This window comes from Quercus robur, chromosome 3 (assembly GCF_932294415.1).
Source record: "Quercus robur chromosome 3, dhQueRobu3.1, whole genome shotgun sequence".
NCBI classification, from domain to species: domain Eukaryota; kingdom Viridiplantae; phylum Streptophyta; class Magnoliopsida; order Fagales; family Fagaceae; genus Quercus; species Quercus robur.
Window position 1 is genome coordinate 13,063,701 of NC_065536.1, and position 25,706 is coordinate 13,089,406.

The following is a 25,706-nucleotide window of genomic DNA, read 5'->3' on the forward strand; positions in this document are numbered from 1 at the left end:
AAAATGAAAACAACTCCGAATTTTAAGAGCCAAAATGTACTTTATTAGTTTTTCATTGTTTTATCTATATATTTAATAATCTATTCATTTTAAGAGAAGTCTTGGCCACCAGTCATTATCTAAAAAGTAAGGATTAAGGACACTGTGAATAGGACAACGCTGGTTTTATGCAACATAATTAATATTTACTAAAAGCATCCAATTAGCCTCCGCTCTTTTGTTTTTAACTAATCATTTTCAAATATATCCATTTGCTAGACTCAATATTTATTTTCTCCATCTATCAAAATATTATTTCCTTGGTTTTTTTTAATCTTTCTCTTTACATTTTTCTCACTTTGTCTTTGCTAATGCACACTTCAACTCCACTATGCTACACTGCACCGCGCACCTTTGCTAATGTCACTACCCACACCTGCAACCAACTACTACTAATTCCACATCCAATCCATAGTTAATTAACTAGTGCAATGCTAATGCTTCTAGGATCTAGCATCCAATCCAAAGTCTCACGTCTACTACTCAAGTATACAGTGCAATCAGCATACTGTTTATTGAACTTAGATCTAAATGACATGAACCAACACAATTTTTTACATCTTTGATCATAAACGATATACCGTTTAACAAATAGGGTAACTTTTGACATATTAGGTTGTAAGGATAAATTGTTTGGTTGTTCTTAGCCCAAATGGCAGAAATGCCAAATAAGTTATATATGAATTGGGTGCAAACAACACCCTCTTTGCCATTTCAGCATGAATTTTGCTAATAATAAAAGAGATGAGTAGATGAAATTTACAAACATAAATCCAAACCCACCTATGAAACAGTGTGTAAGAAAAGAAGAAACTTATATCTTGGTAGTTAAAGTTTATAAGCATAAGCCCAAACCACCTAAAAAAGGTGATTTAAACTAGAAAAGACATACAACTAATTTTTATTTTTAAAACATATAAATACAAGATGCTCTAAAAGTAAATCAAGGGCCGTGATGTTACATTATATCGTAATATTACATTATTGTAATCTTATATTAATGCAATCTCAATATAAGAATATAACATTACATTATTTAGGAAGGATTAAGGTAAGGTGATGTGATATATTTTGTAATTTTAGATTATAGTAATGTTGGAAAAAATAACATTTACCAAAAATCTTAATGTCATATAATCGTAATGTGTATCACATCAAAGACACATCACAGCGAATCAAATGCCCTTAGGTGTAATTGAAAGTATGTTCAATAACTTATGTCTTCTAGGGTTATCTCAACTCTCAAGCCTAGAGAAGGATTGTGATAACTAATATAAAATTTGGTCACTTTTTTCTTTCAAGAATAGAGAAAGTAAACATCACCATGCAGGTGCTCCCAACAAAATCAAATTGACTTCCATCAAAGCGTTCAACACTGAAAATAATTGGAGTATATAAAATGAAATCAAGTAGAAAATAGTATTGATAAAATACTTCAAATTAAAATTAGATCTTATTTACACTGACAAAACTTTGGAACCATATCTTTTTTTTTTCTTTTTTCTTTTTTTTTTTTTTAATTTTTATGAAATGAACCATAGCTAAATTTAACTCCAAATTGACAAAAAAAATATATGTACCGTCAAAGCTTTCTTGATAACCATTTACCACTGCAAATTTCTTGACCTTTTTTTTTTTTTTGATAGGTAATAAAATCTTTATTGATAAGAAAAGACAATGAGTGTACAATAGTACACCACTGCAAAGAAATGAAATACAAAATAATCAAAAGGATAAGCTAACAAAATTAAGGAAATCAAACAAAGAAATACAATGCATAAAACCCCAAATACGAGGCCACTCAAAGTCCTAAGTAGCAAAGACTTCAACCGATCTATATGTCTCTCAATTTCCACAAAATGTTTGGGCATTGGGTTTCTTCCAAGTTAACCACATAAGACACGCCGGTACTATATTCCAAACATTTGAAGAATGAATTCCCAAAAATCTTTCTTGGCCATTCTCTCATCTTTTAAAAGTTCACAAGCCTCCAAAAAGAGCTTCTCATCTATGTTAGGAACAATTTTGACTACTCATGGCATTTGCTCATCTGCTTCTTGTATCTCTTCCTAGATGTCCTCTGAACTTCTTGAGATCATGCAAAGGCTTAAGAAGTTACAAACTTTCTATTATTTCCACTGATAAGATATTTCAAACTCCCTAGTTGGATATTGCATATCCCAAGTTATATCATTGACCCCATTGGAAGGGCAATATTGTTGATCTCCATTTTCATGTCCAAACAACTTGATCTTCCATTTTGACTTTCATTAACATTAATCAAGCACAATTCACAAATATGAGATCCTATCTCTATACGCAATTGCATCCAGATGATCCTGCAAAATGTCACTTTTAAATGAATGAAAGCTACTCAAAATTATACAATTCATTAATTAGTATAGAATTAATATGATCGTGCTTCATTCCATATTACCCAAAAACACTCAATTTACTTGATGAAGAAAGTAGTAATGTCATTTCATCGAAGGGTAAAAAAAAAATACAATTGTGCATGCGCCATGCTTTGGGAAATGAAAGCTTCCCAAAGCTCAACATTACTAATGAGATAGAATGGCACCTTCATACAAGCTTCCCAAAGCTCAACATCAGCTGCCACTATTTTGCAAATTTCATCCCAAGCAAAGCCATTCTAATTGAGGAGATCCATGATGTCCAGTACTCTTTCATCAAGCTCACTATTGGCAACAGAGGTCATCCTCTTCACCTACAATAACCTCACCAATATATACAAGTTAGTTTAATGACTTGAACTTTGAGTTGCTTTCTCCTCCTCCATCTTGAACCCCACCCCCTCTTCTACAAGCACACCATATCATATAAATCTAAAAATATTCCCAAACAATTTAAAATCATTTTGCAAAGTCTTCAAATAACTGCTATCTATCTTTGCTCAAATACCATCTATTAACAAATAAATGAAACAATTGCCTATATTTGTGCACTTAATGTCACAACAGCTGCCTTTCATTCTTAGTGATACCAGAATGACAAAAGTACAAGAATATTGTATGCAACTTTGATGATATCCTCATTAGCAAATAAGCCTTTTAAAAAAAATTCAGTAAGTCATGTGCTAACAATCCTTGCCTAAAGTGAATGGAAATCAGACTCGATGTTGCAAAAACACCGTTATATTAAGAACTGCTTAAAACCCAAATATAACTTAACCCAAAAAAGATACACTCAATTTGGGTATAGAATCAAAGGTAATTGACATACAGAAAGATCTTTTAATTATGAGCATGTCTAGCCTCATATTGAACTACAAGATATAGAAATGAAGAAGATATCACATATCTATTCCAAAAGAACAAAGATTTGTTTTGGGCAAAATACAACTAACACTCCTAAGGTTTGGGCTAATGCCAGCCAGGTCTGAGACTTTTCAAAATTGACCAACTTTGTCCCTAATCACTGTGAGAAAGAGGAGAAAATAAGTAACAGTTTATGGACCAAGTTGGTCCATTTTGAAAAGTCTTGGACTTGGCTGACATTAGCCCAAACCACAAGGGTGTTAACTATATTTTACCCATTTCTTTTCAACTTCAAATAGAAGAAGATACAACTACATGTTAACTTAATGCACGATTACAAATGGATCTGAGATAGGGCTCCACCACCTTACCACTGACTTGTTAACATGATTACAAATTCATTCGCAAATAACAATAATTAGAGCCTCATAACAAAAACATTTAAAAGGGAATAATTTAGGATGAAAAAAGTTGGATCTAAGACAGGGCACCTCTTCCTAAAGAGGACAAGAAAATCTATTAAATAAAATAAGGTTTTTTTTTGTGTTCCAAATTTGAAAATTTTTGATCTAATACTAAGAAAGGAAAAATATAATTATCAAATGAAATCCAACACAAAAACAGAAAATGCACTTCAATTTATCTTATGAATGAGCCACATGGAATTGCATACCCAAGAGACAAAGACAATAGGTTATTAAACTCAAAATAGTGCTCCTTAAAAGGTGATCCTATCCTCTTCTGACAAGTACAATTTCTTCAAGGATCAGGTTAATGTATGCCCTTAAGGCACACATTAATCATCTATTTGAGGAAATTTTTATGAGAAATTAAAAAAACTGTCGAAAAATTTAATCACTTTTTTGCTTTTCTATAAAATAATTTCCTAAAATAGTTTACAAACATATGCCCTAAGGGCATACGTTAATAAAACCCTTATTAACATGGAAAGAAAACCGGCCTTACAGCCTAGAACACCTGCCAATTCAACTTCTGCTCAAACCAATTCACTTGAACCCATATTCATGTTCAATTCAGAAATCTCTCAAAGCAAAGATCAAAGAAAATTTTTGGTCTAACAAGTAATTAATGGTATCGGGGATGCAATCCGTCTCATGGACAAAAGTGAATTTTTTATCTAGTTCTAGTCACAGGCTTCCAAATGTTCTAAAATTATGTGATTGACACTTCCGGTTTTTAAATCTATTCAATATTATCACTACACGTCATCTTTTGTTTAGAAGCACATTTTTTGGGATGACTTCATGACTTCTGAATTGCAAGAACATACGCCAAGCATTGCCAATGTATTTTATGTTTTTCTTCCATTCTTGAATTGAAACGTTACTACTCTTTATGCAGGGACCGATGACTAATAAAAACAGATCAATACAATTGCCTCTTTGTTTTTGTTATAGTTGTGCTTACATATATACTATGTTCTCATCAAGAATTTGTCTTGTTTTAGGGGTTATAAAATAGAACAGTTGATACATAAACAGGTGTGTATGAGACAGATAACCTAATGTAATATGATGCCCCACAATTATATTTCAGCATATACAATCATACATTAGTACTTAAATAAACAATAGCAAATATCTTTTGGTATCTAAATCAGATTCTTTAAACTGTGCTAAATTGAAAACTTTTGAATTTCTCAAAAATCTAATTACTAAGAAGCAAAAACATAAATATTGAGTAGAAAGAACTCACCAACTGCACAAATGCTTGCCACCCCCCCCCCCCCCCTTTTTTTGGTTATCTTGTTTGACCAGATCAAGCCAATAAAATTGTCCCTTGGACCTTAAAATTTAATTTCAAGTCCTCAGCATGAAAACACCAAGAAGGATTTTTACATTAAAAGTCAAGAGCCAGGAGAACATATAAATCCCTACAAAAGAACAGCAGCAGGTGAGCATAGTAGAAAAGGATATATCAAAACACAGTGATGAAAAAAAAATAGCTAGTTCCGAGACTGCAAAGTTTGAATAAAATGAAAGGGTGCAGCCAGGAGTTCTAAGGCAAACATCTTATGCAGAAATGTTGTAGAAACATGCCCATGTCAACTACCAAAAGACCAATCCATGCAAAAGATGTCTCACTAGGTAGAAGCATTATTGCACAGTTATTTAATATTTATCATGTAAATGCAAGAACACAATTTGTCTAACAGATCATAATATAGGATTTTCCTCAAACAAAGATGATGGTATTGAATTATTATGTCCCAACAAGTTGTTGTTCAAAAAGTACAACCTAGATAAACATAACTACTAGTCAACTTCACACAAACACCTGGAGGGAAATCAGCATTGGGAAATGGCTTTCTACAATGCCAAAGTCTAGGCAGGTGATCATAGCATTAAGGCCTCAGATACCAAATCAAATTCAAACCCATCTTTTATCACAATCATCCAATTCAACTGCATTTTAAGACCATTAAGATCATAAACTATTCAAATAAAATAAAAACCATTATTTTCCCCCATTTTTTGAAGGGAGCAAAATCTATTCCTGAGTTTAAGTCACTCTTTTTTAAATACTAATCCACCAAACCTAATCACTTTGTAAAATTGTTTTACTCTCAAATGAATTTAAAATGCACCAAATTTAACAAGCAATGACTTTATCAGTAGACTATATAACCCAAAAATTTAAGCTCAAGGATTCACTCTTACTCCAACTTCTAAATTTTTCTTTTTGGTTGGTTGAATCTGTATATTTATTTATTTTCCATAATACAAAGTGCATTTTGGTTGAACTGAGTCTTCTATCTGAAAATTTATGGCACCATGACAATTCCATTAATCAAACCTTAAATTCCTAGCAACATTCATTTAAGCTATCTGTTTCAAAATAAATACCACTGAGCCTTTTCAAAACACCATGACAATATGCTAAACTAATTAAAACCAGTAATTCTAATCATTTCAAGAAATCTCTTGACAATGGCCAATTAGATGTGTATCTTAGTGAGTCTGAAAAAGCATAGGGCTTCTGACTTTACTGGTCCATTAACTAGATAATTTAATGTTTTTTTCTCGAATAATTTTGAAGGCTTTTTAACCATTACGAATTTACAAGATATTGAATTCAAAAACAAATAATATGATCATCAATTATACTTTTACTTTGCATAAATGTCCTTTCAAATTAAATTAGTATCCCGCATGAAAGAACCCATTAATTTAGAGAAAGAGAATGGGAAGTGACAAAAACCCCCAAAGATGCAAATCAAACACTGCAAAACAAGGAGACATACTCTGGCATTCAACAATCAAACAGTAGGTTGAGAACACAACAAAGAAAATAAGACAATAAATAAGCAGATAATAACTTCCTTAAATTATTTGGGAAGTTCTTGTAGCTGAAACAAGAAACCTTCGAATCCTCAAATCTGGTTCTTCACTGTCAAGATCTGCATTGCACGTCGAAATGCTGTATCTTCCATTACAAATTTCTTCACCATATAAAACACATAATTTGTGACAGCTGGGAACATATTTATTTCTATATGACTGAGCATCAGGATGCACTTGCATTTTTTATAAATAAGCCACATAAAAAAACTACAAATATCTAAAGGATACAAGAAAGAGTTAATGGCAATTCACATTGGTATAAGAATCCCAGACATAATCCTCAGCAGTTACCATTTCTCCCGTTTCATCACAAGAAAACCTGCCCTGGTCAAGAAGAACCTTTATATCATTATATTGTCCCCTCAAATGTTTGTATCTTTTCCTTAGACCATCTTTGTCATGTGACATCCAAATTTTGCATTGAACAGTCCAACCATTTCAATCCATGCCTCAGACACAAATCCATGACCAATTTTATTCCCTCTAAGCACCTGGTCTGGTAACAATTCAATGAGGTAACGATCCATTGTTGATGTCCAATTTGTTTAAAGACATTCACTGTTAGAAGAGGTACAGCCCTCCTTTTCTTCAACTACAAGAAAGGCAAAACTAACTGATTTATGAGGGTAATAAATAACTTTTCATTCAACAAAACATTTCAGACTTTTAAACATAAATTATGCTAGAAGCACATTATACTTGCCATCATTGACAAACAGTAACTCATATAATTCAACAACATAATCGGATAGCAATAAGATGGGTACAGACTACAGAACAATACCCACAGCCTAGTAAATCTGTCCCAACCCTAAGAGAAAATTTAAAGAAATTATTAAAATGAATTAAAATCTCATGGATCTTAATGAACTGGGCATGCCTACAGGCATGTAATGAAAAAACTAGAACCTATAAATTGAACTTCCATTTAAGGATAGCATACATCAAGAAAAAAAAAAACTGTCATACAGTATACGAATCTCTGTAATTAAACATATCTGATAAAATTCCATTTGTGAAGGTTAAAGACCTACTGGACACCCTAATATTAACCAGAGTCCTAATTGTGACAATCAATAAATCCCAAGTTGCATGTATAAAGATGAAACCAGCATTTTTATTTCGATAAGTAAACAGGACTATATTAATAAATTGAAGAGGATGTCCTCAAGAATACAGGTTCCCTATAAAGGTCCTCCTACACATTCAAGAAATGAACCTAACCCGTCTTGATATGTATTATATCATCTTCAAAGTTTCTCCCTTGCCATAAATGACTGCAATGTCCGTTGCTGATTGCATTTCCAAATATCAATTCAAATCTCCATAGCTTAGCAAGGCCTTCCTATGATATGAGTGCGCATCTGGGTGTGCCTACATCAGCAATTGTACACATGAAAATACAGTAAAAATGAATACCAATAACCAAGTAGACAAATAGTAACTCTTTTCATATTTAGAGCCAAATTTTCCATTGAACAACGTGACCATATCATTCCATGCTTGTTTCTTTTTTTCTTTTCTTTTTTTTTTTTTTTTTTTGATAGGTATCATTCCATGCTTGTTTCTTGAATGGATTACAGATCTTATTGCCTTTTTTAAGTTGGTCCAGCAAAAGCTTGACAAAATATTGGTCCATGTCCAATCTGTTTTTGAATGCCCTTTACTTGTCGGTACAAGGCTATTCATTGCAACACCTAATCAGTAAAAGTAGTTTTTATTCATTCAAAATAGATTATCTTGAAATACACATTACAATAAGCTAACATAGATCATATGTAATTTCAATCAATCTTACTGCATCCAGTTCCTAGCTACCAAATGAAGTAAGATATGAAATTAATTACTATCGCTTCCAAAAAAAAACCCATCAAGGCCAGTTCAATCAAGTGTTCACAAAGCCAAGCACGATGTGCTCATTTCTCTGCAACATTTTTTTCCTCTTTTATGTGGATGTAAATAAAGGTGCTTATTTCTCCTCTGATACAAAAAGGTTTGCAAAGAAACACAACTACAAGTCTTATCATTAGGTACTACTTAGGTCGTAATTGGCTAAGCACAGAATCAGCAGTAAGCACATTACTGATTCTTGTGGAAAGCAGACCAGAGATCACTGCCCAAAGACTAGCTAAAAGAGGGATTGCAGTGTACAAATTTCAAAGATGGTAAAAGGCCATTTTTACTTCAAAATTTATTAAATTCTATGGGGCATAGAGTCCCATCTATCTCTGGATAGACTCATGAGAAAAAGGGGGAGGGGATTGTTGCTTATGTCACTTTCTTGTATTATGCACACTCTCTAGAATAAAATAGTAGTAATAATAAAGAATTAGATAGTATAACCAAATCAATTACAATGAAAAATGGTAATTTAAGCCAAAAAAAAACCAATAGCATATATTCCAATGCCACTCGCATATGCATCATTTCTGCTGATCCATGACAGGATATAAAAACACACCAGTATTCACTCCTTGAATGTCATCATCAAAGTCTATATCATGACTTGATAGGCTGTATCTTCCATCCCCTGTTGTATGTGCATATATCAAGCACAAATCATTGTAGTTCATCAAGGCTTTGTTTCTATAGAATTGTGCCTCTGGGTGAGCCTGCATGTGTATAATGTCAAGTCAGCACTCACTATGACACCAAAGGTATAGATCAAATCAAAACATTAACAAAACTAAAGCACCTTGATGTAAGCATCCCAAACATGATGACTGGCAACCACCATTTGTTTAGTATCATCCCATGAAAATCCATTCTGACCAACTCATTGAATTGAGTCCACAAATTAGTGTAGTGACTTTTCAAGACCTTTTTATCATATGGGGATCCAAAATGGCATTGAATGGTCAGCATATCAGTCCAAGCTTGTTTTTTTAATGTATGGCCCATCCTATTCCCCCTATGCACCTGATCTAACAAAAGATCAATAAAATAGCACTCCATTGCTGGTGTCTAGTTTGTCCTTGTACGATTGCTAATTGCAGGTGTTTGAGTGCCCATTTCTTCCCCCTAAAACATTCAGACTATCATTCTAGTGATAAGGTCCATTCCTATGCTATGCTTCCAATCCATAAACAACAAGTCAACCTAGTCCTTAGCTATAGAGGTGGAAAATTCAAATTCGCCAGAAATATCTGAAACCCATTAATAAGATTTGCATTCTTGTTTCAATTCGTTTAACAATTCAAACTCAAACTAATGAACACTTATAGCAAACACACTGATTATACCAAAGAATTAGGATCCTCCAGAGTTTTTAGGCTGACTTCATCATGGAATTCCTAAAATCCTATCTATTTGTTTTGGAATGAGTGGATTGCTTTTGGCACATCATCAATAATTTAAATAGATACCAAAATGGTGATAGTCAATATTTTATAAAACGTTGATACGTCGTAAAATATAATCCACTCCTTTAAAAATGAATGGATAAGATTTTAGGAACTCTGCAGTAGAGTTACCCGGATATCTTAATACATATATTATTCTGAGCTTAAGTTCTACATGTTACCCATTTTTTTAGCTGCTTAGAAAGCTAAAGAGAAAGGTGGACGATTTTAAATCCTAGATATTAAAAGATCATTGGGGTCTCTCGGAAAACGAAAACCCAGAGTTTCATTAACAGAGTTTCTGAACTTTTTGCTTATCTATAGCTAAATTAAGAATTCTATAATTGCAAAATAAAAATTCAAACCTAAATCAGCTGTCAAAATGAAGATATTTAAGAGAAACTACTATAAAATTCGAGCTCAAATTATACATACTAACACCTTGTCTAATTCTTGAGAAAACTAATAGAAAATGAAGGATAGGGGGAAAATATTCAATTATATGTGGTACACTGTATTGGGTTTTCATAAAAAAATCAAAACAGAATGTCATTCCAACCACAGTTCCTTTTATTTATGCTTCCAATACACAAAAGGATGAGTCAAGCCAAAAGTCCAAACATGTGTGTGTGTGTGTGTGTGTGTGTGTGTTTTATGATTTAGAGAGAGGGTGTGTTTGATACCTTTGAATTGTGGAGAGAAATCGCAGAGAGAGAGAGAGAGAGAGAGTGAGAAAGAAACACTGTGGTTGCCGTTTGGCTGCTTTGAGAGACATACTCCTCTACGTGGACTGCTATATCGTACTCCTGCACCACTCCATAACAGAAAAATTGACCAAACTGTCAATGTTTAACCAAATGAATGCCTATGACTATGAGCACCATTTTCCATGTGGGAATGGTGACTGCATTTGTCTTCCCGTTAATCAGCTTGATGGGGTTTTTGTCTTTCTGGGTGCCTAGCTTATGGGGTTTTTGTCTTTTCACGGTCGTTAAGAGTGTGTTGATAAATGTAGGAAGAATGAAAGGATCGAGGACAAAAGGGCCAAATAATATTATTTGGCAAAATATGTAAAAATCTACCATTGTTTTGAAAAAATATATAAATGTACTAATTTTTTGAAACTCGAGTTTATAAAACTCGAGATTGCCATATAACTCGAGTTTTAGGAACTCGAATTCTTTGAAAAAATAACTTTTAAATTTGCCGGGTTATTTTTTAGAACTCGAGTTACATAAAAAATTGATGGCTATTTTTCATGAAACTCGAGTACGTGAAACTCAAGTTAAAAAAAAGTAGTAAATTCCTAATTATTACTTATATAATATAGTAATATTTAATAAAACTAACTAAATAAATCAAATTAATACGTGTTTATGACATACATATACAAATTGATTAAACTCAAAAGTAATAAAGCATAATAATGAACCAAAAAAACGGTTCTTTTTCATCTTATTCATCATCTTGTCTAACCAATTTCATCAAAATTAATGTCATAATTTTCCCTCAAAAAAATAAAAGAGACTCAATGTTATAATAATGTTCATCATTTTGCAAAATTATTTCTTCATTAACATTTTCTTCTTCTCATCAGCATTTATTATATCTTTTTATTCTTATCTGAACTTACTGTGGTTGGCTTTTCAAACTAGTCAGTATTAGAAGTTTCCCTAATATATGTTCATTAAAAAAAAAAAAAAAATCCTTTTATCATTTAAACAATGGACAAGGGCAGCCATTAGCATCAATAAATGGAGTTTTCCATAATGAAACAAGTTAAGAGGTTATTGACACGTACTCTAGGATGAAACAAGCTGAAATGAATTAAAAAACCACAGTAGATAATTCCTTTTTTTTTTTTTTTAGAGAATTTCAACTATGGCGTCCGCTCCTGATGATAGTTTTTTATCATCAAACTAAGACACTAATCAGTTTTTGGTGTAGGCAGGAATTGAACCCCAGATCTCTTATTTAACCATAAAAATTTTTACCAATTGAACTAACTAGAACCCACCGCAGTAAATAAATCTTATTACACATACTTACAAATGAATTATAATCTAAAAATAGCGTACCAATTAGTGACCCACCATTAATTTTCATTGAGGTATTCATTGGGAAAAGTTAACGGATGTTATAAGTGCATTGGTTTGGAAAATATTTTAGAAATTTGTTATGAAAAAAGAAAAAGAAAAACTAATTTTTTTTACAGCATTTTATATTTTCCGTCAAAATGGTATTAAAACTTTCATAAAAATTTCCATAAACAAATGCCCTAAGGGCACCAATTAACCGGATCCTTCATTATTTAACTGAAATCTATTTATTAGCCATATTGTGAAATGAGTAATGTTTTAAACACAAACTTTTTACAATATTGTTGCAATTACTAATGGGACAAATTTTTACTGATTCTCATCTAGGCCCACTATTGACATTACTTTTTTACTTCCTAATAACCACTTATCTCATCAGTAGTTTGTAAAATATATTGTAGTTTTAGCATTTTCCTTGTGAAAAACCAACCCAATCATATGGAAAAACTTCCATATACGGACACACCCAAATTCGCACTAATTTTCACAACTTGCTAGGCTGTTAACTTATGATTAGATTACAACACTAATACATGGCATGAGACTATCACGGAACTTGGTGAAAAAATGGATTTGGGTGCACCAATCACAGGCTGATACTAGTCTGTTGTGGGATTTGGGTGTGAAAATGGATAATATGTCCATAAAGTTTTCCTAGATTTTTTTTTTTTTTTAATATTACTAAGGGAAATTAGGACCATACGAAGGTTTCAAATGGTCTACAAAATAGGTAGAGGCCTGATCAGCCCAACTTAAACTGTTGCTAAATTCGAGTCATTAACAAAAAATTTGCCATGTAAAAATTAAAAACAAAATTTCTATCAAGTGTATAATGATGTATCATAATATGCTTATACCTCATTTTACATAGATAAAGCTATTAAAGTCAAAAGTCAAAATCAACCTTGAAATGAGTAATTTGATACGAACCTTTTGACCATTTACAACTTTAGAGTGTTATAAAAGTAAATTAGTGTCAAACAGTGTCTTTCAAGGGAGATTCGTGGGCTTTTTTCTTCTTGGGTTGAAGTTTAGAAGCATAAGCCCAAACCCACCTAAAAAATGTACATTAAAATTGAATGGGCAATGGGCATACAAATAATTTTTGCATTAATACAACGAAAGGGGCTAGTAAAACGACTCAGTAAATACCTTGTTATGAACAGAAAAACACTTATACCCCCTGCTTAAGCTAGTCAGAAGTGTCTTCCACAATCACTCCTAGTCTTCCAATATATGACTTGAAATCAAGAGGACAAGGTGAGAAAATCCTTTAGGCTTCTTCCAATATAATTTTTTTGATTGCCAAACATCTTAGCAGTCTTTTTTTTCCCCCTTCTTGTGATTTGACCACAAAACTGTTTAGTGGTAATCATCAACTGGCAACTATCAGGAGGTGTGCACACTCTAACAGGCCTCTCTGGTCTTGAGATTGCAAAACCTGAGTTGTTTCATAAGCACATGAGTACCTACAAAACAGAGACATAGAGAGCATTAGGACAGATTGCACAGAGCTTTCCATCTGCTTTTTTACAATTTATAAGTACGTAGTGCTTAAGTAAATCACTTTTTAGACAGTGCATTAGAAAGTAAGGTCAACAACTTTCTGCCTTCAAGGGTTATACCAACTAGCAAGCTTCCCAACTCCAAACTACTCCATGATGGCCTCTCCACAATACACAAATACGAGGCTTACAAAGTAGCAGATTTTTGTTCTTTCTCTCATAAGATTTTCAAACTCCCAATTATCATCAATCTCCATCCAGAGGACATTATTGTTGAACTCCAATTTTGTGTAACAAAATATTAGGATGCACCTAGATATTTTATAATATAAGCAACAAATAGAGCAAATAATTGTCTAAATATACTAGAATGGATAAATGGCAATTCACCTAGGTATAAGAAGCTTAGACATAATCTCAGAGGTCACCATTTCTCCTGATCTCAAGACAACCCTATCTGTTCAAGAAGAACCTTTGTATCATTACATTGCATCCTCAAATGTTTGTATCTATGCCTCAGAGTATCTTTGTGATGGTGAGACCAAATTTCCCATTGAACAGTCTGACCATTTCAATCTAAGCCTCGGCCACGAATCCATCACCAACTTTATTCCTGTTAAGCAAATGATCCATTTTTTATGTCTGATTTATTCTTGGACATTCACCAATCAGCACAGGAATGGCGTTCTTTTATGCACCAACAGGAATGATAAAATTTATTTATGGGGTGATAAAAATTCATTTAACAAAGCATTTGAGAATGCACTTGCCGGGACAGGGCTATTCATTGCAACACCTAATTGGTAAAAGTAGTTTTTATCACAGACTAACCAAAATGATAAAAAATACATGTGAACAAAGCAATGGATAAAGCATCAAATTTACTAGGGATGACAAGTGGATCTGAGAAAAGGAATCTCCTTCTCCAAGCCTATGTCAGGGAAAGACAGGAAAACTATTAGAGAAAAGCTTTTCCTTTTCTTTTTTTGAATTCGATTTTACAACTATTGATATGATTCTTAGAAAGGAAGAAAATCTAATTATCAAATGAAACAATCAAAAAAAAAAAGAAAAGGAAATTGCAATTCAGTTTATCTTAAATATTTGCCACATGGATCAGCACACTGAAGAGATAAGGAAAATGGGTCGACAAACTCTAAAATACTCTAAAAAGAGCAATCCACCATCCTTTTGTCAAATATAATTTCTGCCAATCACAATGTCCACATTTGTTCAATCAACACATTCCAAACTGCCTTATTTTAGCATGAAAAGAAAACCAACCTTATAGCCTTGAACACTTCCCAGTACTCTCCCACCAAAACGAAGTCAGTTGAACCCATTTTCATTTTGTCATTTGGGAGTCTTAAAGCAAATAAGCAGACAACTAAGATAGCTTAGCCCAGTTGTACATCCCCACAAGATGATAATAGGTCCATAGAGAATCTCCATTCCCTTTCCCACCTGGAATCTGAATTAGATGCCTCATGTTGCTCCTACAATCCCCTTTAGTCAAACCCCTATCATGCTGAAGAACTGAGAACTGAGAATTTCTCAGTGGAAAGTGTTGACATAAGCAGAAGTCCATCTTGCCCTGTAACCATATCTGTTAAAAACAAAGAATTTTGATAAGTGTCACAACAGTACACAAAAAATAAAAACAAAAGAAAGCATCCAGAATGCAATCCAAATTAGCATTCATGTATCGTAAGTTCCACTTTGCCATTCTTCTCAATACACCCATATCTCTGGCTACCATTGTGTTCTTATTTCCAAAAATAATTTATAAAAAAAATAAATAAAGAAAAAGGGTAATTTATGAAAGAATTATTGTTCCAAACTTTCAAAGGTAAGATAAGTTAGTTTCACACAGTAGTGAAGTAATTTGTATAAGTGTAAAATTTCACAAAAGCTTCTTTTCATTCTTATTCTTTTTTAATATAGAGATAATAGAAAATTAGTAATAATTACAAATAACTGTACATTGGAGACTGGAATCTCCTCCAACCACATATAATCCCCACCAAATTTAAAGGAAATGACAGATTTCTAATCCATACTAATATATTCCAAAAAAAAAGGAGAAAAGGATTACACCATTTTATGATACTATACTATTTCTTCCTTAACACCAAATTTTGTAAACCCATTACTCCTAGGTTTGAGCATTGCATGAATTTTAATAATTAATTCTATTATTTATTTTACCTTGTCATTTTCTTAAGTTCCCAATATTGCTTATATTTTGTTGGCATTAATGTAAGACTTGTGCAGATTATCAAAAAAAAAAAAAAAAAAAAAGTGCAAGACTTGTGCAGAGTGCACATCAAAAATCTAAGTCGTAAGCTTAAAAGAGTATTCCATAATAATATCTTTTCAGCAAGCTATGAAAACCTATAAGGGTATGTAAATGGGTTGATGTGCTGTAGTAAATTTAAGAATTCCTAATACAGCTCTTGTTTCGTTAACACCAAATACAAATACACATCTCCCTCTTCCCTCATTAACCTTGGAAAATGGCTTATGTGCAACTCCTTTCACCATCTCCAAAGTAGGATTTTTCTTCCATAAGCCATTTCCTATCTCAAATATCCTGCTTTCTACCCATAAATCCATATATATAAAATATTGAAAATTTTTTTTTTTTAACTTTTTAAATATTATTCTTATTGTATCTTAGAAGAGGACAAGACGATAACTGCTTAACCGGTTATTGTATCCTTCCTAGCTAAATGCTTACTATTGCCAAATCCAGCAGGCCTCATTTGGCAACTACCACTCTGCCCCTTCAAATCCCATAAGAAACTATGCTCAACTAATGAAACCAATAATTCCAATTTAGTATAAGTAATCTCTTGAGTATGTCTAAGCAATGCTGATCTTCATCAATATAAAATATTATTTTCATTTTGGCTTTACTTGTCCATTGCACAACTTTATGCTTTTCACTAAAAGAATTTTAAAAACTTCTTTTCCATTAAAAGGAATGCAACTCAGCAACAAATCATATTACTAATTTCTTTCATTAGTTCTATTCTTTTGTTTGCATTACTATATCCTTTCAAATTGGCTTAATACCCCTTTAATGATGAGCATGTTAATATAATGAAAGAGAGTGCGAAGTGACAAAGATGAAAATCAAACAATAAAACTAAAGAGGGAGACATACTCTGGCATTCAACAACTCAAAAGAAATTAAACAAAGATGATGCAAAGGAAAACATTTTCAAAGTAACAATAGTACCTTGCCTTGTTTCCTTGAATTTGATCAAGAGGTTGTAATTTTCTTTCACTGTGGCTATGAGTTGAAATTGGAATCATAGTTCACAGAGGGATAGGCCAGTGATGAGGAACCCAAAATAAACCCATGTCCAACAGTTAAAGCAAATCCCATATCAAAGTCAGACCCACTTGTCACATCTAATTAATTTTTTTTACTACAATCCAAATAATTAATTTTTTTTGGCAGGGTGGAAGGCCTGACAAAAGAAACTCACACACACACCATTAAAGCCGATATCTTGACTCACTTGGTTATACCCTCTTATCAGAATTTGGATTTCCATAAATCCAATAGACTGAAAATTGTGGGTTCTACAACATGAGATTTTGGATGACAAAAACTGAGATAATGCAACTGAAAGGACTCTAATATTGTAGGTCAAGAAACACTACCATGAAAATACAACAATATAAGCCGACAATACATTAATGAATTATTTTGAAAGCACTCAATGCTGAACAAACATACCAATCATCAGATCTGGGTCTTTAATGTTGAAATATGCACTGCATACAAAAATGTTTTCTCTGTTAGTAACCTCTTTGCCATCTATAACAAATCATTTCAAATAGTTTGGCACATATTTATTTCTATATGACTGATATTTTATATATAAGCAACAAAATAAAGCAAATAATTGTCTAAAGATACTAGAATGGATAAATGGAAATTAACCTAGGTATAAGAATCCTAGACATAATCTCAGAGGTTACTATTTCTCCCAATCTCAAGACAACCCATTATGAACCTTTGTATCATTACATTGCTTCCTCAAATGTTTGTACCTATGCTGAGCATCTTTGTGAAGGTGAGACCAAATTTCCCATTGAAAAGTCTGACCATTTCAATCCAAGCCTTGACCATGAATCCATTGCTAACTTTATTCCCATTAAGCATTTGGTATTGTAACAATCCAAAGAGGTAATGATCCATTTTTTTATGTCAGATTTATTCTTGGACATTCACCATCAGCAGAGGAATGGCCTTATTTTATGCACCAACAGGAATGATAAAATTTATTTATGGGGGGATAACAATTCATTTAACAAATCATTTGAGAATGCACTTGCTGGGACAGGGCTATTCAATGTGACACCTAATTGGTAAAACAATTTTTAATCACTGACTAACTAAAATGAAAAAAAAAAACATGTGAACAAAGCAGTAGCTAATGAAAGGAAAACTATTGGAGGAAATCTTCTATCTTTTTAAAAAATTCGATTTTACAACTATTTGATATGATTCTTAGAAAGGAACAAAATATAATTATCAAATGAACCAATCAAAAAAAATGGAAATTGAACTTCAGTTTATCTTACATATTTGCCACATGGATCAGCACACTGAAGAGATAAGGAAAACAGGCAAACTCTAAAGTACTCTAAAAAGAGCAATCCAGCATCCTTTTGTCAAATATAATTTCTGCCAATTACAATGTCCACATTTATTCAATCACCACATTCCAAACTGCCTAAAACATAGTTTCTAGCAGCAACCACAAACTTATTTTGGCATGAGAAGAGAACCTACCTTATAGCCTTGAAGACCACCCAGTACTCTCCCACCAAAACGAAGTCACTTGAACCCATTTTCATTTTTAATATGGGAGCCTCAAAGCAAAGAAGCAGACAACTAAGATAGCTTAGCTCAATTGTACGTCCCCACAAGATGATGATAGGTCCATAGAGAAGTGTGAATAACCTGTAATGCTGAAAATGAAAGTTGGGGATCTGTTCAAAAGAACTGAGAATTTCACAATGCAGAGTGGAGACATAAGCTGAAGTCCATCTTGCCCTGTAATGATATCTGTCAAAAACAAAGAAATTTGACGAGTGTCACACCAATACACAAAAATAAAAACAAAACAGAGAATCTACAATGCAATCCAAAACAATGTTCATGTATCACAAGTTCCACGTTGCCATTCTTCTCTATAGACCCATATTACTAGCTACTATTGTGTTCTTATTCCAAAAACAATTTTAAAAAAAAAATAAAGAGAAAAGCTAATTTTTGAAATAATTTTCTTTCCTAAACTTTCCAAAAGCTTCTTCTCATTCTTTTTTTTTTTTTTTTTAATTTTTTAATATAGAGAAAAAATATTAATAATTACAAATAGTAGTACATTGGTGGCATTTAAGCTTTGTATGTTGGATGGAATCTCCTCCAACCACATTTAATCCCCACCAAATTTAAAGCAAATGACAGAGATTTCTAATCCATACTAATATATTCCAAAAAACCAAAAGGTTTACACCATTTTATGATACTATACTGTTTCTTACTTATCACCTAATTTTGTAGATCCATTACTCCTAGGTTGGAGCATTGCACGAATTTTATTAATTAATTATATGATTTACTTTACCTCATCATTTTCTTAGGTTCCCAATGTTACTTAAATTTTGTTTGTATGAATCTAAGACATCCAGATTATCGAAAAATAAAATAAAAAAAAGGTGCAAGACTTGTGCAGAGTGCACATCAGAAATCTAAGTCATATGCTTATAATATTTTTCAACCAGCTGTTAAAACCTATAAGGGTATGTATGTAAATGAGTTTATGTGCTGTAGTAAATTTTAGAATCCCTAATACAGTTCTTGTTTCATTAACTCCAAACACAAATACACAATTCCCTCTTCCCTCATTAACTTTGAAAAAATGGCTTATGTGTCAATAACTGCTTTACTGCTAATTGTATCCTTCCTAAGATTTTAAGCAACTCCCAGTTAAATGCTTACTTCTGCCAAATCTAGCAGGCCTCAGTTGGCAAGTGACACTCTGCCCCATCAAATCTCGTAAGAAAATATGCTTAACTAATTAAACCAATATTTCTAATTCAGTACAAGTAATCTCTTGAGTATGATCAAGCAATGTTGATCTTCATCAATATAAATTTTTTTTTTTTTTTGGCTTTACTTGTCCATTGATCTTCATCAATGCAGAACTTTGTACTTTTTCTAAAAGAATTTTGAAAACTTCTTTTCCATTAAAAGGAATGCAACTCAACAACAGATCATATTACTAATTCCATTAAAAATAATACCTGGGCATATTTCTTCGCATTGGACTCGGTTTCTTTGACGGTGGATATAGATTGAAAATGGAGTCATTTTTTATAAAGGGATTGGCTATTGAAGAAGAACCCAAATCAAACCCATTACCATAAGTCAAGCCCATTTGCTATATCCACTGGACGCCTTGAATCAGATGTCTTCAGGGACTAGAGGAGCTTGAAGTGTCTCCTGCGTCTGAGTCTGTCTGTGAACCATTTGGAGATAGTAAAGGTGCGAGCAGCTCTGTGTCGTCAGCAACATTTTGAGAATTGTGTTGGATGATAACGGAATTCTGAGGAGGACATACGCATTCCACATGTACTCCCATCCTTGCAATCACAGGAGCACATTTTCCGTTTTCACTTACCCAGTGATCGATTTTACATGAAATCTCAACATGATTCCGATCACCTTGCATCAAGTCTCCGAATCTCCTCTGTAATCGGCCGTGAGGTTCTCCGCGAAACCACAGATGATCACACTTCAATCCATAAAAATGCCGCGTAACCATGAGACGTCGCTTACGACTATCGGTAGAAATGTGGATATGAAAAAGACAATTGATACTATCATCACGAATAGAACCGTGTTTATCATTATTAGCGTAACTATCCTTCAACGGAATTAGATGAAGAGCAACACAAACAGCAATTGATGGAAACTCAGGACCAACCCAGAATGATATGGAACTTTCAATGCTTTGATGATTGATCCAATTCGGAATCTTCTTTCCTGGTACTGTAATATCATATATCTCTTCATAATCAAACAGATACATATCTAGAGTGGGAAAGAACTCATTATGAATTGCGATGAACTTGGAGAGGGAGACCCGGGAAGAGCAATCAATCTGATTCGATAATTTGCGATATGAATGCGAATCCATTAATACTTTGTGTTTCACACCTGAACATTTCATATTTGGTGAAAGCCCTAAAATTCTTCCAAACTGCATGAAATTAGGAATTTTAAGAAATTGAAGTTTAGCAAATCTAGTAAATGTATTTGCAAAGGTAACCAAAATTGTTTCTATTATTACTTTAAGAGAGAGAGAGAGAGAGAGAGAGAGGGGTACCTGAAGGATTAATTTTCTTAATGATTCTGAATTCAACGATATGCAGTTTGTTGCATCTACAAGTCTTATACTTTCTGGAAGCTTTGGAATTTTCTTAAGGAACTTGGAATCTCAAATTACAAGCCAATTTAATCTATTGAATCTGATAATGCTTTCTCTGAGGTTCAAATCTTTACTCCCTGATAATAGATATTTCTCTGAGTGGGTGAAGCAAGAAGTCAACTTTTTTAGAAAATTCAACTTTGGAAAACAATATTTATAAAAGCCACCGTAAGAATTGCACGTTGCTGCTTGTCTACCAATCCCCACGTCCTTTAGAAATTTGACATTACCAAAAAGCAAGAGTTCGCGAATTTGCTGCAATTTTTAAATGCAACTAGGAAGTTGACACGAATAGAAACTGGAACCTATTTCTAATCGCTCAAGCCCAGTGAGATTCTCAATTGACGGAGGAAGCTCTCTAATAGCAGTGTGTCCTAGACTTAAAAACTTTAAATTTTCCATTTCTTGGGGAATATCGGGTAACCTTTTAATCCTTTTGCAATTAAAAAGATATAAATATTTAAGAGATTTCATCACAATACAACTTGGGAGAATTTGAAGTTCATCACAACTAAAGAGGTCCCAGCTTTCAAGCTTATCAAGACATCCAATAGAGTCATGAATCTTGACTAATTTTCTACAATTTCGGAGATCCAATTTCTTTACATTTGGGGTGGCACTCAATAAATCGGGTAATTCCCTAATGTATTGATTGGAATTGAAATTCATATATGTCAAGTTTTTGCATTGTATCCTCTGTAGAAAAAAGAAAATCAAAATTTTTAACCCCAACAAACGTTATTAAAATATAGTTTAATAAAGTAATAATAATTATAAATAAATAAAAATGATTATACCTTGAAAAGCTTGTCCAATGTAACTCGACTTTCTGGCATGTTCAATGCAATGAGATTTTGAGGATCAAAATTAGGTGGTAAGGAAGATAAAGGAAATCCGGACCAATCAAGAACCCTTAATTCGTTAGGAAGATATTTGAGACCTCTACAAATATCTACATTACTAACTATGAGGAACTTGAGATTTTTCATCTTTTCAAGACATTTAGGTTCTAATTTCATCTTTGATGATTCAGGTGAGCATATCCTTATGCCTCGAATTTTTTCTGATCCCTAATTAGACAAAGCATCAAGTCAATCACGCTATACAATAAAATTCACTAAAGCGTAATGACGGTTAATTTAAATAAGAACTAAACTAATAAAGTTAAATTTTCTTCAACATTTAAATGAAAAATAATCACTACATTTGCCATTAGAAAAAAGGTAGAAAATGAACCAAGATAATGCATACCATATTTTGTGTTAGTACTTTATGAACATCCTCATAACACCATAGCCTACTGCACTCTCCAGGCAAGTTTGGTGATTCCCGTTGAACAATGTCCCTACCCATTTGTTGTAGCAAGTCATGCATCAACAATTTATCTTATTGACCAACGGTTATTAGGCACTTATCGATAAGTCTTTGAATTCCATGAATTGGATATAAATTGCAAGCATCCAGTATATCAATGACATACTCCTTAGGAAATCCCTCAAAGAAGCATGCAATATCAAGGAAAATATCTTTTTCAGTTTTATCCAATCCTACATAACTTATTTCAAGTATTTTTTTTATTTCTTCATTAGGAATTCTTTCATACTTTTCTACTGCACTTCTCCATTCAGGTTTAGTTCTTCCATACAAATCAGCACCAATTATTACTAGAGCCAACGGCAATCCCTTGGCATATTGTATAACTCTGTCTGCAAGTTCCAAATAATCATCTTTGGGTTTGTTGCTTTGGAAGGCGTGCATACTAAAAAGTTCAAGAGCTTCATCTTGATCTAATTCCTTAACCGAGTAGGTTGAACAACAATTTCCAAGAGTAGCTGCCAAGTGTTTGTCTCTTGTTGTTATAATGATTTTGCTTCCAGAAGCAAACCAATCACATCTTCCAAGCAAATTTTCTATTTGGATCCGTTTATCCACATCATCAAGAACTAAAAGGATCCTCATAAATGAAAGTCTTTCCTTTATCATATTGATTCCTCTCGATTTGTTACCCACCTTTAAATTTGTATTCCTTAAGATCTCAAAAAGAAGTGTCTCTTGTAGTTCGATTACACCAGCATTTGTCCCCGATCTTTCTCTTAAATTTTCTAGATAACAAAATCCATCAAATTCATCACAAATTCTATAAAATAGCTTTTGCGATTGTTGTCTTACCAATTCCACTAGGGCCATAGATACCTATTATATGACCATCATTTGACTTAATATCTGAAAGTATGGTCATTACATGATAATTTATTCCAACTGGGTATCGTGCGACAAATAATGGTGAGCAGTTTAATTTAAAATTTGAGATCCTTTCAACAATTCCTTGGATAAATTCAAACTCGCTACAACTGTCATTCATAGAATATGAAAACAATATATGATTTAGATTTTTATAATATATACACACACACAAAATTTAGAAAACAAAATTGAAAATGAACTAAATTTAAGATGTTCAACTTGTGAATTAAATTTGAATAATTATCAAATAAAGTAAGTGGCATGTACAAATTCATAAATCTATAACTATCATTATGTTAGCATATATATATATATATATATATTAGTTTTAGGGATCTAGACATAGTTGTCATGACGTATTGAGCATTCAATCATCAAGGTGGTGTGGTAGTTCATTGGTTCAACCATTAGATGATTGACTCAACCGTTGTACTAATGATAAATTTATTTTAAATATGAACAAATTAAAATAAATTAAAAAATACAAAAAGAATATAAATTATAAAAAGATGAACTTACATTCACTTTAAACATAAATATATAGGCATTACATAGATTGAAATTAATAGGATATTATTGTTCATATATTGAATTTATATATGTTTATATAAATAATTACTAAATAATAAGATACTTGAATTGATCATTTGACTACTCATTTCAAAGTTTAAAAGCTAAAGACTTAAAAGACCATAAATAAAAGTGCATAATTGAAGGAAAGTATAGTAACTAATTTGATAAAAAAAATTAACATTAAAGACCAAACGATTTGAAAAAAACCATGTGATTTAGTATTTTTCTCTTTCTTTCTTTCTTTTTTTTTTTTTTTTTTTTTTTTTTTTTTTTTTTTTTTAAAACCATCAATTTTCATGATTTAATCAACTTTTTGGTTGTGAAACTAACGTTTCTGTCATAACGTCCAGATTTTCATATTGTTTACCAACTTGAGGGTTCAACCATTGTTTGACTCAACAACAACCAAAAAAAAAAAAAAAAAAACCATTGTTTTGGTACGATTATGATAACTATACATTTAGCATAAAGTTGCAATGAAAATCTTTTTCTTTTTTTTGAGTGTGAGTTGCAATGAAAATCTAGTTACTGATAATTGAAACTTGTTACAACTTACAACTCATTTTTAATAATAGAACTAAATTATTAAGGAGGAAACATTTTTTAAATAAATAATATGTGGGAGAAACACCTATTTAATTGGTAAGGTAATTTTTTATTTTATTTTTAAAATCTTTCTATTTCTACATTGCCTACTAACTTCTATACTAGTGTTTTCTCAAAAAGGAAAAAGAAAAAGAAAATCCTTCTATCGGTGTAGATATGAAGAAAAAAAAATTCATTCATAATTTGGCCAAAAAACTAACACTGATAAATTAGTGGTAATTGTTGTTTAACAATAAAATCAGTTATCATAACAAACCAGTGAAACTCATAAAAAGTACAATAGTTGTCATTAAATTCATACCTATGTTGGTAATGCCAACCAGATATATTTGCAACTTCAAATAAAGCTTCCCTGCAGCTCTGCACCTTGTAATCCTTTAATTTTTCTTCATGTTTAGATAGTGCTTCTCCAAACTTTCCTTTTTGGTTACGAACCTCTGATGGATCTATGTTGTAAAAAATCGGTAGCACTAACTGGTCTTTTTTCTTACACTCAACAATCTTGGTAAGTTCATCCAAGCACCATTTGGAGGATGCATAGTTTTCAGAGAATACAATTATTGAAATCCTTGAACTTCCAATGACTTTGAAAAGTCCTACAGAAATTTCTTCCCCCCTTTGAAGGTTATTATCAATAAAAGTGTTAATACCCCGTTGACACAAGGCATTATACAAATGACCGACAAAACCAAGACGGGTATCTTCACCTCTAAAACTCAAGAAGACATCAAATTTCTTGGGTTGGTGGGTGAAAGAAGAAGATGAGGCTTCTTTGCAGGTCACAAGAGCCATCAAGATTTATGAGCAAACAGCTGTAAAGATCTGAAAGGAGGAGAAAGAAAACTGTGAAGGGATTGCAATATAACCCCGGAAAGTGAGACAAATTAGGAAGAAGGTGAATGCAAGCAAGAGAAGCCTTTAAAGGTGGATTGCTTTCGGTGTGTCCAGCAACTCTTTGAACTTTAAAGTCCCATATTGATGCTTTTTACATTGCTCTTGGTGTGACTCTGAACTTTCCAAGAACCACAGATGCCTTTTTTATTGCAATATCATGCAAGTTTCCGTGTGAAACCTAAAATAAATCTTGGAACTTTCTAAGCAACATACTGGTCATTGTGGTCAAACAAAATGGTAATTTC

General features: G+C 32.5%; 3 protein-coding genes and 1 long non-coding RNA gene across 5 annotated transcripts in view; all 4 read right to left on the reverse strand.

Annotated features, from left to right (window-relative positions):
* Positions 1-2,329: 2,329 nt before the first annotated feature.
* On the reverse strand, positions 2,330-9,291 carry LOC126717131 (uncharacterized). The gene is made up of 5 exons (XR_007652440.1): positions 9,144-9,291; positions 6,974-8,056; positions 5,034-5,211; positions 2,621-2,767; positions 2,330-2,378 (listed from the first exon to the last, which is right to left on the reverse strand). It is a non-coding gene; the product is annotated as an uncharacterized LOC126717131 (long non-coding RNA).
* Positions 9,292-13,199: 3,908 nt separating this feature from the next.
* LOC126717127 (uncharacterized) lies at positions 13,200-20,106 on the reverse strand. 2 transcript variants are annotated; one of them, XM_050418513.1, is made up of 6 exons: positions 19,958-20,106; positions 18,441-18,704; positions 17,379-17,416; positions 14,912-15,233; positions 14,018-14,240; positions 13,200-13,591 (listed from the first exon to the last, which is right to left on the reverse strand). In XM_050418513.1, the coding sequence occupies exons 1-4, from the start codon at positions 20,089-20,091 to the stop codon at positions 15,151-15,153; spliced, it is 519 nt and encodes a 172-aa protein (XP_050274470.1). In that variant the 5' UTR covers positions 20,092-20,106; the 3' UTR covers positions 13,200-13,591; positions 14,018-14,240; positions 14,912-15,150. The 2 variants fall into 2 exon arrangements, with proteins under 2 accessions (XP_050274470.1, XP_050274469.1); XM_050418512.1 differs by having other exon boundaries at positions 18,441-18,716.
* A 21-nt stretch (positions 20,107-20,127) lies between these two features.
* The window catches only part of LOC126719278 (disease resistance protein RUN1-like), a 53,913-nt gene continuing 48,334 nt past the window's right edge, over positions 20,128-25,706 (reverse strand). Inside the window, exon 6 of the mRNA XM_050421849.1 lies at positions 20,128-20,873. Within this exon, the coding sequence (XP_050277806.1) occupies positions 20,128-20,873 (746 nt within the window). The remainder of the gene's footprint in view (positions 20,874-25,706) is intronic.
* On the reverse strand, positions 22,069-23,428 carry LOC126717124 (disease resistance protein RUN1-like). Its single transcript, XM_050418508.1, has 2 exons — positions 22,396-23,428; positions 22,069-22,214 (listed from the first exon to the last, which is right to left on the reverse strand). The coding sequence occupies exon 1, from the start codon at positions 23,329-23,331 to the stop codon at positions 22,531-22,533; it is 801 nt and encodes a 266-aa protein (XP_050274465.1). The 5' UTR covers positions 23,332-23,428; the 3' UTR covers positions 22,069-22,214; positions 22,396-22,530.